General features: G+C 42.3%; 2 protein-coding genes across 4 annotated transcripts in view; one reads left to right on the top strand and one right to left on the bottom strand.

Moving 5' to 3' along the window:
* The window catches only part of VPS13B (vacuolar protein sorting 13 homolog B), a 454,077-nt gene that overhangs the window by 216,808 nt on the left and 223,721 nt on the right, over positions 1–13,548 (bottom strand). For all 3 annotated transcript variants that reach the window (XM_070748103.1, XM_070748104.1, XM_070748105.1), the window contains exons 32-33: positions 13,396–13,522; positions 10,356–10,499 (exon numbers count right to left, since the gene is read on the bottom strand). In XM_070748103.1, the coding sequence (XP_070604204.1) occupies positions 10,356–10,499; positions 13,396–13,522 (271 nt within the window). The remainder of the gene's footprint in view (positions 1–10,355; positions 10,500–13,395; positions 13,523–13,548) is intronic.
* Positions 1–13,548, top strand: part of COX6C (cytochrome c oxidase subunit 6C) — a 336,477-nt gene that overhangs the window by 228,451 nt on the left and 94,478 nt on the right. The window lies entirely within an intron of this gene.

Below are 13,548 nucleotides of genomic sequence, written 5' to 3'. Positions count from 1 at the left end.
TGAATAATATTTAAAAGGAATTTGCCCACTTGTACTTATATTTCAGCAAATCTAGCTTTCTTATATAAAGGCACAATCACATGAATGAGAAGGTACATTCAGAAATCTGATTTTATATTGCTTTTTCAAAAGATTAAAGTTATGCTTTCATTGCAACATCCATCACCATGGGAAGGATTTGTACACACTATGGGAAAGTGGGTATAAATTACTTAAGAATTCTGGGAATGTAATACAACTGGAATATATTTATTTCATTTTAAGGAGATATAATAAATAAAATAAATAATAATGTTCTTAGGAATAAGTGTATACAGTTTATCAAGTAATAGGATTACTTGGCATTACGTAATAATGATCTGAATATGTATTAGAGCTATGACCCATCATAGATCAGTGACCAAAGAACATTCATATCATTTAAAATATATTTATCATTGAAAATAGTTCACATATTTAGGACAAAATATTAACTACTATGTCAAGATTGCGACTAACAAATCTAAACAAATCAGAGGCTGGAATGTTCCTCAAAGAGCTTCTTTATTAGGTACATCATATCAGTTTGTTAGTGGAAATCTTACTAACTGGTATACACTTTTAATACTTTTTAATATCAATATCTTAAAAAATTTACAGATTTGTACAAAAGTCCAGTGAAAAAAAATCTGGAACAAATCTAAGAAATTTCATTTTATAAAAGAGTCAAAAGAATTTATCAAAGAAACTATATAAAACTTATATAAAAATAAGTTGGGAGCCCATTGAATCTATGGACCGCAAACTAGCTTAAATTTCATACATGAATTTAGCAATACAATATACAGAAATTGTAGTCCATAAATTTATTTTATTATTTATTAAGCATTCCTGACCTGCTCTCGAGTTGCTATAGGCAGGGGATGGGCATCGATTGAAACCCTGACATTTATATGTTGCCCATTTTACTATCCAAATTATTTCCATCTAATATATAGTATCTACAATTTTTTAATATTTCCAAGATCTTAAGTACAATTTACTTTAATCAATGAAAATGTGACTAGTCTGATTATTTATGTATTTAACAATACGGAACTTGAGTGGATCACTGGGGGTCAAGTGACATATAAATATAATAATGTTTTTTTATTCTTTCTATAACATTGTTGTGCTTCGCAGCAGCTTCCTAGATGCTGGTTACAAACAGGCCAAGTAGCTGATGCAAACTGCAGGAAGGAGGGAAGACATACAAGTAACCCTATCAAGGAACCCATTTTTAATCCATCTAGTCCGTTTCACAATGCCCAGATGAATTTATTTAATTAATCCTTGAACTCTTTTATTAATCAGCTGGAGGAAGAGTTACTTTGTGTATGGTTTTCTCTGGCTGTTTTCAGGATTACACAAATGAAAACAATTAAAAGATCAGTTTTTAAGCTAGGTAGTAGTATTTGCTAGATTGGTAGTTTTTAAAAAGAGTACAAATTGCCACACAGCAATATCCTGTGATGAATATGAAAGAATTTGTAAAGAGTAAAATATAAGAGTTCTCCATCCCTTAGCACAGTGGTCCCCAACGTTTTTTCCACCAGGGACCAGTTTCAGCAAGACAATTTTTCTATGGCCCAGTGGGGGTGGAAAGGGGCGTGGTTGGGGGCGGGATTAAGCATGGGGGTGCTGGTCCTCCCCGCCCCTCTTTCCCGCCATCGTCCTGTGGCCGGCAGAACCTGCCTCCCAAGCCCTCTTGCCCAGCGGGAGCTAAGCACTGGAGAGAGGGGGTCAGGCTGGCCCTCCTGCCTCCCCCCAGCCAAAAACGCAAAAGCGCCCCGCGGCAGAAGCCAAAAGAGGCTTGAGCCTCTCGGTCCTTCCCGCCCCTCTGTCCCATCCATCGTCCTGTGGCTGGCAGAACCTGCCTCCCGAGGCCTCTTGCCCGGCGGGAGGCGAAGCGCTGGAGGGAGGGGGTGGCGGCATGAGGGCCGGCAGCTGCTGACTCCACGGACAGGTGCAACATGCCCCGCAGCCCGGTACTGGTCCGCGGCCCGGTGGTTGGGGACCCCTGCCTTATGAGAACTTTTGTTCAGATTAAAGAAAATGAGACTTTAGATTTGCAAACAGACAAATGGAAAAAATTCCCCCAAGGAGGTGTTAATTATTGCATTCCAATAAATGTGCCTCTTGCAATAAAGTCAACTGACTCTCCCAAAAATGCAGAAAGAAAGGGGACATAAGAAGCTTATCTAGCGAGATCTGTATTTGGTTATAAATTAGTGTGTGGTCTCTTTTGTACTTGCAGACCACTAATGGTTCTACACCTGCTCCTCAAGCAGATACTGTAGAAATCTGATAATTGTGGATTATTATAGAACCAAGAAACTCTTAGTATTATCAATTGTCCCTCTGTCTACTTTTGGAATAGGAAACTGCTGCAACTGGTATATCATAGCTTCTGATCGCAGCTGTTACACGCAGTACAAAATTTAAGGAACTGCAAACTTCAAGGACCTGATGCCAGTAGTTATATTTGCTGTCATAACTGTTCAAAAAGCCATCCTGTTATGTATAAAACATAGAAATGTATACATGAACGCTTCCATTTAAAAATTTAAGAGTTTTCTCCCAACTCTTACATTGCCATGCACTTAGCCATTATTTTCTCAGCTTTGATTCCCTGCTTGAGAAGTACTCTCTCTCATCTCACTAGTTTCAGCTCCACAAAATAGAGCCTTTGCATACCTATTTAGCATGCTAGTTTGCCCTCAAATAATAATTACAATAACTAAAAATATATTGATGAAAATTCATGGCTTTGCTTCTGAAAGTCAGCTGTAAGATTTGGGGATGCTACAGCAGCTGAAAAGAAATAAGGCTTAGAATACAAGGCCCATAACCGGTGTTCTTAAAAGTTGGCAACTTTAAAGATATATGGACCTCAAATCCCAGAATTCCCCAACCAGCCCACCCCAACCACAAAAGTTATTTCCTAATTTTTCCTTCTGAATTGTTTTGAGAATTTTTAATTCTTTTACTGAATTATATTATCTGCTTGCAATTTTTACAATCTAACTTATCCTGACAACTACTAATATGGTACTTTTAATAGGAATAAAGATAAAATAATAAGTAGTCAGTATAAAAGGGATTCATTAGTGTGAAGAATATTCAAAAATAAGAAACATGGCTATTATTCACTTGAGATTGTTTCTTTAACAATAAATGGAACATAGTTCCTCACCTATTAAATTAGGTAGAATAGAGTACATAAATACATTTACAAAACCATAGTAGCTATACAATACCCCTTAGTCTTCAATGCAGTCCAGGATTCTTTCACACAAGGTACAACCAAAACTGATGAAAGTTGCTCAACATTCCACTACTACTTTTTCAATTACAGTGATCCCCCGGTTATTGCGTCCCCGACCATTGCGAACAGGGTAATTTGCGATTTTTGAACCCGGAAGTCAAAACACCATCTGCGCATGCATGCCCTTTTTTCTATGGGCACGCATGCGTAGATGGCGCCCGGCAGATCAGCTGCTGGGCGGCTTCCCTGGGTCTTCCCCCTCTTGCTGGCGGGAGGGCGAAGGCCCCCCCCCAGCACCCGCTCGCCCGCCCTTCGCCCTTCGCCCGGGAAGTTCGCCAGGAGTCAGCGGAGAACGGCGCAACTGTTTTAAAACGATCGGAGCTTTCCAATGAGTCCCGAAGACAAACGTCAAACTTCCGCGTTTGTCTTCGGGACTCATTGGAAAGCCGCGCGGGTGTTTTAAAACGTCCCCGCCGACATGGGGGGCTCGCTAGCACCCCCCGAACCCCCAACCCGGGTTCGGGGGGGTGCTAGCGAGCCCCCCATGTCGGCGGGGACGTTTTAAAACACCCGCGCGGCTTTCCAATGAGTCCCGAAGACAAACGCGGAAGTTTGACGTTTGTCTTCGGGACTCATTGGAAAGCTCCGATCGTTTTAAAGCAGGCGCGCCGTTCTCCGCTGACTCCTAAAGCGGGGAAGTTCACCAGGAGTCAGCGGAGAACGGCGCAACTGTTTTAAAACGATCGGAGCTTTCTAATGAGTCCCGAAGACAAACGTCAAACTTCCGCGTTTGTCTTCGGGACTCATTGGAAAGCCGTGCGGGTGTTTTAAAACGTCCCCGCCGACATGGGGGGCTCGCTAGCACCCCCCCCGAACCCCCAACCCGGGTTTGGGGGGGTGCTAGCAAGCCCCCCATGTCGGCGGGGACGTTTTAAAACACCCGCGCGGCTTTCCAATGAGTCCCGAAGATTACAGTATTACACTGTATTACAAAACCTTCTGCAATATTTTGGGCTTGATAAAACTATTCTGAGGAGCTTGTATACTTCATTATAGGTACATATAGAGAAGACCCAACAGAAAGAGAAAAGATTGATTGCTACAAAAATTATTTATTTTCCCCCATTAAACAAAAATTTACTATTCTGGAATATTAAATTTGTACCTTCAATAATGTACAAATATTTTTCCCCAGAAGCTAGCACACAAGAAGATTTAACTCAATCTTATATTACCTGGTGATGTATAAGTTAATGTTTGCATTTTAGCATAACAAAATTAAAATCTTGGCTATGTTAACTGAAACTAAACGATCCCACCGAAGTCTCTTGTTCTACTTAAATACTTTAATCTCAATGACAGATAAACAAGCAAAATTAAACTCTAAAGGAATGACAATGTTAGGAAAGTAAGTCCAATCAAAATAAGACAACTGTACAAGAATAAAGATCTGAGAACTGTAATAGGAAGTACTGGAAAATTCAGAAATTTACATTTACATAAAATAACATTTGTCCTTTAGCACCTACATAGATCAAAGAAGAACCATTTTTGGCCTTAATTATGTGGTTACTCTCTAACGTTCTACACAATATGTTTTTTATTTTGGTAAAATATAAACATTTAATTTACTCTATAACACTGGTTTAAAAAGTATACATATACTATTTCTTACATATGGTCCTTTTGGAAGTGGGTTTAATATGATGATTACTGGATATTTGTGAACAATGTAATTACTACTTCCAGATCAGTTAGCCAACTTTTAAAAACAAACTTGTTATTCAATTACTGTAATGTAGCTTCAGTCTTCAACTTTTATCCTTTGGTAATGTGTTGTACCACAAAATTTCTAAGTGATGTTTGAAATTCAGGTAGGCAACATTATGTAGAATAATTAGTGATAAGGTTTGAGTTAGTACAAACAACTAAACAGGAGTTGAGAAATAATTTGTAATTCAAACCATTAACTCCATTTGAAGGGTTCTTGGTCCATGCACTATTTTACTTTGAATAGTAGTATCTGATTTCCAATAATGATCTCTTATGAAGTCCTAAAATGTCCCTTCTCTGCTGATGTTTACATCATGGTGTTACATTTGCAGATTTATGTCCTCTTTTAGACTCTGCATTTCTTAGTCAAACTATATATATATATTTTTTTTCAGAAAAGTTGATCATAAATCAGCCCAGTCCTCTGAGTAATTTTGTTGCTTTTCTTTGAACTTAGGATTTGTAGAGGTCTCAGAAGACTATGGGTTGGAGGATATGTTTGCAAATGATAGAAGATGGTCTTCCTTTGCTGGGAAAAGAAATGTGAAGGAGCTCCTAATGGGAGTTGAGAAATATATAGCAAAGGAAATATAATGTTGGCTCAATTTCTTTTCCTTCTTGAGGCTCATCGTTCTGAGATGTCTAAGTGTGGGAGTGAAAATGAAACAAAGGTTTGCTGCCATAAGTTACAACGGCTAAAGATAGGAAGACGTGTATAAATAGGCTCTATGTGAAATGGAACTTGAAGAACAGTTTTAGGTTACTTATATATTGAAGCCATTAAAAGGGTCAATCTTAAAAATTGCCAATGAGCAGAAATTATTTTGCTTCTTCCGTGCTAGACTATAGACTCTGTAATCATTTCTACCGTGTTTCCCCTAAAATAAGACACTGTCTTATATTAATTTTTGCTCCAAAAGTTGTGCTATGTCTTATTTTCGGGAGGTGCCTTATATTTCTCAAATAAGGCAAATTCACAGGCAGAAAAGCTGACACCCCCAAAGAAAGTGTACCGTACGGCACACTGATTACAGTACGGTACCTATCAGTATGGCACCCACACACACAAACAACGGCACTTATATGGTACAACAGTATACTCCCGCTATTGCAGCTTCCGGCCACCAGAGGAACTACAGTCTACACACTGTAGTGGAGACTGTAATGGCAGTGAGACAGCAGCAGACTGTGTCTGCTGTACTGGACGGTACAAAGCGATGGAAGGGGCCAGCAGGGGATGCCACATTATTACGGTACCGCTATGAACAGTTTTGAATGGTACTGTATGTTTTTCCACTGTACCGTATGTAAACTTTACTACGCCTTATTTTCGGGGGGTGCCTTATATTAGCAAATTCTACAAAACCTCTGACATGCCTAACTTTTGGGGCACGTCTTATTTTTGGAGAAACAGGGTAGTAAGAGAATAATTTTGTGGAGTAGCACTGTTCACAGGTAATGATAAATTAGACTATTTTAGAAGTCCTGCTTATCTGAAATAAAGAAATAAACTAGCAAATGTAATTATTTCTACTTATTGTTTACACCCAGCAAGAAATGAAGGCGTCTCCAGTTTTTAAGACCAATGAACATTTAATGAGCAGTTTGAAGGTGCATTTAAAAAACAGCTGATTTGGCATAGATTGCTGTTCCAAGTATGGAAATATTGCCAATTCCTCTAGATCCCCAAGAAATTTTATGATATCCAGTTTCCTTATGTTTTTATTTTTCCTGAGCCGCTGGGCACACATTGAAATAATACTCTGGACTAGTAACCATTTAAATTTTTCTAAGAATGCTTTGGGGTGCAGACTCAAGCAAACACAAAGAGCCCTATGTATGTTTTGTTTAACGTAATGTTAAGAACTAGGATACCTTCCCGGAAACTCTACAAACAAGCCTAATAGTAATGAAAAGGAAATTCAAGGTTATGATTCTGGCTTACTTGAAAGAAAGAAAAAGGAGATGAAATTTAGGATATTATTGTATATAAATGTTCATTCTCAAAATGCATTTCTTACTTTTGGATTTACAAGAGGAAAGAAAACTGTTTAGAACAAGATTAATCAGTTTGGCCCAGTGGAATTTGGCCTAGCGGGTGATTATGAATACTAGTTCCACCCTAAGGGGGGACATGATCGAAACATTTAAATATGTTAAAAGTTCAGGAAGAAAATGTTTTAATAGGAAAGTGAACACAAGAACAAGGGTGTACAATCTGAGCTTAGTTGGGGGAAAGATCAGAAGCAACGTGAGAAAATATTATTTTGCTGAAAGAGTAGTAGACGCTTGGAACAAACTTCCAGCAGACGTGGTTGGTAAATCCACAGTAACTGAATTTAAACATGTCTGGGATAAACATAGATACATCCTAAGATAATATACACGAAATAGTATAAGGGAAGACTATATGGACCATGAGGTTTTTTTTCTGCCGTCAATCTTCTATGTTTCTATGTTTTAACCATGAAAGCTGGTTGGGTGATTTTAGGCCAGCCATTGTGTCTCAAGCCAACTCATCTCACAGTGTTGTTGTTTTTGGGGAAATAGGATTTGGATTGATAGATATCAAACCTCATTCTAACTATATTAGGTAGTGTTCTCAATTTGTACCACAGAGCCTGGTTTTCTCTGATATCCCAATGAATGCTACATAATTTATGCAGCTAAACCTAACCATTTTTGGCAACACCTGTATGTAATACACCTGAGAATAGTACTCCTGTTGAGGTGATCTGCCATAGCTAGAAAAGGGGGGAAAAATCTGGTAACAAAATTCCACTGCTTCAATCGAGCCTCAGGTTGGAGAAAGGTTTAACTATACAGTGAACCCTCGAGTTTCGCGTCCTCAAGGATCGCGAAAGGGCTATTTCGCTAGTTTTCAACCCGGAAGTAAACTCCACGATCTGCGCATGCGTGCCCTTCCACGCATGCGTAGATGGTGGAGTTTCCCCGCCGGGCAGAGGCTTCCCTGGGTCTTCCCCCTCTTGCCCCGGTAAGACCCCAGCGGCGGTGGGCTGGAGCGCGAGCTTGGGGCAGCCTAGCTCCGCTTCCCAGCTGGGAAGCGGAGCCGGCAACAGCGTGGGCGGGCGGGCGGCGCGCGCGAGCTTGGGGCAGCCTAGCCGGCAACAGCATGGGCGGGCGGGCGGCGCGCGCGAGCTTGGGGCAGCCTAGCCGGCAACAGCGTGGGCGGGCGGGCGGCGCGCGCGAGCTTGGGGCAGCCTAGCCGGCAACAGCGTGGGCGGGCGGGCGGCGCGCGCGAGCTTGGGGCAGCCTAGCTCCGCTTCCCAGCTGGGAAGCGGAGCCGGCAACAGCGTGGGCGGGCGGGCGGCGCGCGCGAGCTTGGGGCAGCCTAGCTCCGCTTCCCAGCTGAGCGGATCTGGGGTTTCCCCAAGCGCGCGCGCGTTGCTGGGGCCGCTCCCCAGCTGGGGAGCGGCCCCAGCAACGCGCGCGCGCTTGGGGAAACCCCAGATCCGCTCCCCAGCTGGGGAGCGGCCCCAGCAACGCGCGCGCGCTTGGGGAAACCCCAGATCCGCTCCCCAGCTGGGGAGCGGCCCCAGCAACGCGCGCGCGCTTGGGGAAACCCCAGATCCGCTCCCCAGCTGGGGAGCGGCCCCAGCAACGCGCGCGCGCTTGGGGAAACCCCAGATCTGCTCCCCAGCTGGGGAGCGGCCCCAGCAACGCGCGCGCGCTTGGGGAAACCCCAGATCCGCTCCCCAGCTGGGGAGCGGCCCCAGCAACGCGCGCGCGCTTGGAGAACCCCCGGCTTCGCTCCCCAGCTGGGGAGCGGTCCCAGCAACGCGCGCGCGCTTGGGGAAACCCCAGATCCGCTCCCCAGCTGGGGAGCGGCCCCAGCAACGCGCGCGCGCTTGGGGAAACCCCAGATCCGCTCCCCAGCTGGGGAGCGGCCCCAGCAACGCGCGGGCGGCGGTGGAAGTAAAAACACCATCTGCACATGCGCAGATGGTGTTTTTACTTCCGCACCGCTACTTCGCGAAAAATCGATCATCGCTTGGGGTCCTGGAACGGAACCCTCGCGATGATCGAGGGTTCACTGTAGTTCAAACAATATTATGTGACCTTTTGACCAGCAAAGTCATCAAGAAAGCCTAATTCACTTAACAAAGATGTTACTAATTTAACAACTGCAGTGTTTCTTTTAACAACGGTGGCAAAACAAAGTTGTAAAATGGGGCAAAACTCATTTAACAAATTTCTTAGTTAGCAACATAAACTTTGGGCTCGATTGTGGTTAAGGATTACCTGTATATTCCAAAGAGGATCACTATACTGAAGTACTTTCAGGCAAATTAACTTAAATATTAGATTTGTTTATATTGTCTTAGATAGATAGATAGATAGATAGATAGATAGATAGATAGATAGATAGATAGATAGATAGATAGATAGATAGATAGATAGATAGATAGGATAGATAAATAGGATAAATAAAATAAATAAAATAAATAAAATAAATAAAATAAAATAAATAAAATAAAATAAAATAAATATTTATGATACTGTATATATAACACTTATTTAGGCAGTATATAGCAGTGATGGTGAACCTTTTTCTCCTTGGGTGCCGGAAGTGCATGTCTGTGTGCTGTCGCGCATGTGCACACCCATAATTCAATGCCTGGGGACAGTGAAAATGGCCTCCCCCCCATTCTGGAGGTCTGAAACAGCCCATAACCCAAACTCTGGTAGGCCCAGTAGACCTGTTTTTTGCCATCCCCAGGCTCCAGAGGCAAAAATGTCCTCCCCCATCCCCCTGGAGACTCTCTGGAAGACGAAAATGCCCTCCCAGCGCCTCCGGGTGAGCCGAAAATCAGCTGGCCAGCACACACATGCATATTGGAGCTGAGCTAGAGTAACAGCTCATGTGCTAGCAGATTTTATTTATTTTATTTATTTATTCGATTTTTATGCCGCCCTTCTCCTTAGATTCAGGGCAGCTTACAATATGTTAGCAATAGCACTTTTTTTAACAGAGCTAGGCTATTGCCCCCACAATCCGGGTCCTCAGTTTACCCACCTCGGAAGGATGGAAGCCTGAGTCAACTTTGAGATTTGAACCGCTGACCTTCAGATCTACAAATCAGCTTCAGTGACTTGCAGTACAGCACTCTACCTGCTGCGCCACCCCGGCTCATGAGATATGGCTCCATGTGCCACCTGTGGCACTCGTGCCATAGGTTCGCCAGCACTGGTATATAGTGTGAATAATAAAAACGTTAGAAATTGGATGATGAAATACAGTTGCTTCCTAAAGTCAACTGATAATGGAAGTTACCTCTGCAGCTTTATTGGAAGGCTCCAATCCAGACATATTATCCTGCATTAATTGTTGTAGGAGCTGTAACTGAGCAACACTTAGGAAGAAATCCAGACCCGTTGTCATATTCACTTCCAAAGAATGGCCGCATACTAAAATTTCCTATGAAAGAAACAGGTTTGCAAAACAAATTCCACTGGTTAGCAGCTTATTCTTGGCATTTATATCATTTTATTTTTTAAGAAAGACAATATAAGCTGTTTATATCCTCTCAATTGTTTATCAATATTTTCTCTGTCTCCTTCAGCAGAAAAGCAGAATGCAACATCTGTAAAATAAAATCAAGTGGGGGAGTGATGGAACGTCATGCAGCTACGGTTCCAACAGGATATTTAACGATTAAGTTGCTTTCTCTTTGTTTCCTGTATTTCGTGTGTGAGGTCCTGTTTCTTTGTTGTATTAAATTCTAGGCTGTCAAGAATCCTTATTCGTTTTCTTGGCAGAAAATTGTAATTCTCCTTTCTCACACTGATGTACTTGCACATCTTAGTTTATAATGAAACTGTATTTTGCTGATTTAATTGATTTGTAGCTTTTTGCTAACATTTGGAGCATAGATAAATGACCATTGTCCCCTGGCTATTATAACCCCCACACAAAGAAAACAATCATAGCCATATTTTAGAAATTAATGAAAGGGGAAAAATAAACAGATTTGCTTACTAAGCAGGAAGTCACTTCCTCTTGTTTTAAAAAAATATGTGCGTATTCATCCTTAGTAATCTGCGATAGATCTCTCCCTTTCTTACTGAATATCCAAAGGGAGGAGATTCAATAAAAAATAAAGCGTTTACATTCCTGAACAGCAGGAACAGTAAAATTTGGCTGTTACTTTGTACTACATGCTTTTCCCTATTCATCTAATTTTTTTTCAAACTCTCTTTTTCAGCAGATAGGCAACACAAGATAAAGCTGTGAAGCAACGGTCCCCAAACTACGGCCCGCGGGCCACATGTGGCCCGCTGAGGCCATTTATCTGGCCCGTGGGTCTTTTCCAAGGCCGCACTAGAAGAGCAGTGAGAACGTCCCCCTCAATCTCATTTCACCCGAGGTAAAGTAAGGCTTGCTGAAAGCCGAGCTGGGCACAACACACACACACCCGCCTCCTCCTCCTCTTTGAGTTGCTAGCTCCCGTTTTCTGAATGGGGATTGAATGGGAGTCCGGGGTCGGAGGGTGGAGGCTTGTCGGGGGAGTCCTCCACGGGGAGAGAAGAGGGAGGGTGAAAGAAGGAAAAGAGAGAGAGAGAGAAGTGGAGAGAAAGAAAGAAAAGGGAAAGAGAATGGAAAAAGAGCAAGGGGAAGAGAAGTGGAGAGGAAGGAAGGAGGGAGGGAAGGGAGGGAGGGAGGGAAGGAAGGGGGAGAAAGAGAGGGAGAGAGAAAGGGAGGGAGGAAGAGAGATAGCAAGAGCGAGAGTGAGGAAGAGACAGAGAGAGAAAGAGACAGAAAGAAAGCAAAAGAAAGAGAGCAAGAGAGCAAGAGAGAGAGAGAGCAAGAAAGAGAGAGAGAGAAAGAGAGAGAAAGAGAGAGAAAGAAAGAAAGAAAGAAAGAAAGAAAGAAAGAAAGAAAGAAAGAAAGAAAGAGAGAGGCAAAGAAATAAGGTATGTGCAGTGTGCATAGGAATCTGTTCATAGTTTTTTTTATAGTCCGGCCCTCCAACAGTCCGAGGGACAGTGAACTGGCCCCCTGTATAAAAAGTTTGGGGACCCCTGCTGTGAAGACTGGGGCCATCGGGCAGCAGAACAGGGCAGGCTTTATATAGAGCCCTTCAGTTCTATTCCTGGCCGTCCCCTTCCAACTAGCTGGAAATTTGGCTCCTATTGGGGCCATGCCCCTCCTGGTCACTGGGAGCAGGAAGGGGTGGAAAGGGGCGTTAGCAGCAACTGTGTGATCTCCTTTAGGGCACTTTTTGGAAGGGGATGGGTGGCCAATCGGCAGAACTACAGGGCTGAGTCGGCTTGGGTGCTGGAGGGGGCTCGCCCTTGGGGCTCGCTGGCCAGGGCCCCCCAGGGACTGGGGATGAGTCGTCCCACACGCCTAGGGGTGTGGCATAGGGAGGGGAAAAGGGGAAGGAGCCTCTCCCCCTCGCCTAGGTAAGGAGCTTTTGCCCAAGAGTTGCTTAGAAATGTTTTGGTAGGGATTTCCGCCCCATTTCGGTTCTCATCTCTGTAATAAATCAATAAAGTGACCCATTTAACTGTGTCCGTGTGTTATTCCGCCTCCACTGTAATGCTTTTCCAGAAAGGATGAGATTCCCAAACCTCTGTGCAAAGTTTGAAACGAACTGATGAGAGATAAGGGGAACAAGCAGGTGGATGTCAAAAAAAGATGATATAATTTTTCTCGGTGAAAATTTGAAAAAATAAATTAAAGAGAAAATAATCTGTATTAAAAATGTATTTCTGATTGGTCATCTATGCCTTAGCCACCTTTCTTATGTAAAAAAAAATCATTTGGGGTCATAAATGACCTACTTTCCCAATGTTGACATTTAAAAATTCTTAGGTTGATCTTTGGAAATGGTATGGGGTTTTTTTTTTAATTTTTAAAATTTATTAGATTTGTTGTGAATTGTTTTATTGTATGTTGTGGGCCGCCCCGAATCTACGGAGAGGGGCGGCATACAAATCTAATAAATAAATAAATGAATAAATCAATGAATGAATGAATGAACGAACGAACAAACAAACAAACAAACAAACAAATCTCAGAAGCCTAATTTAAACATAATTTTGGACATGGAAAATAATATGGCATTCCTTGCGGTTGGATCTTAAATCAAGCCAATTTTCAGTATGAGCTTCATTTAAAAGCAGAATTTATTATCCATTAGAGATCTGGTGACAATGTTGAAGGAGGGGCAAAAACAATTCTGCCTGGATTTTCTGTTCTGGCCCAACAAGTACATACCACACAGTATTTTTTAACACAATTTAACGTATCATTTTAATAATTAACAAATGTGCAGATATAAAGCTAGTGATAAACATCTCATACTGACCTCTGTGTGTAAATTCTCTGGCGAAATTACTTTTGTGAAAACGATGGCAGGAGCTGCAGTTACTCGTACAGTGAAGTCTGTTAAAATCGGAGTTAAAATAGCTCTTCGTTCTTGATGGTGTTTTATGCTAAAAAATAAAATGCAATAAATTAT

The sequence above is a fragment of the Erythrolamprus reginae genome, chromosome 3 (assembly GCF_031021105.1).
Source record: "Erythrolamprus reginae isolate rEryReg1 chromosome 3, rEryReg1.hap1, whole genome shotgun sequence".
NCBI lineage: Eukaryota > Metazoa > Chordata > Lepidosauria > Squamata > Dipsadidae > Erythrolamprus > Erythrolamprus reginae.
This window is presented reverse-complemented; position numbering and strand designations above follow the sequence as displayed.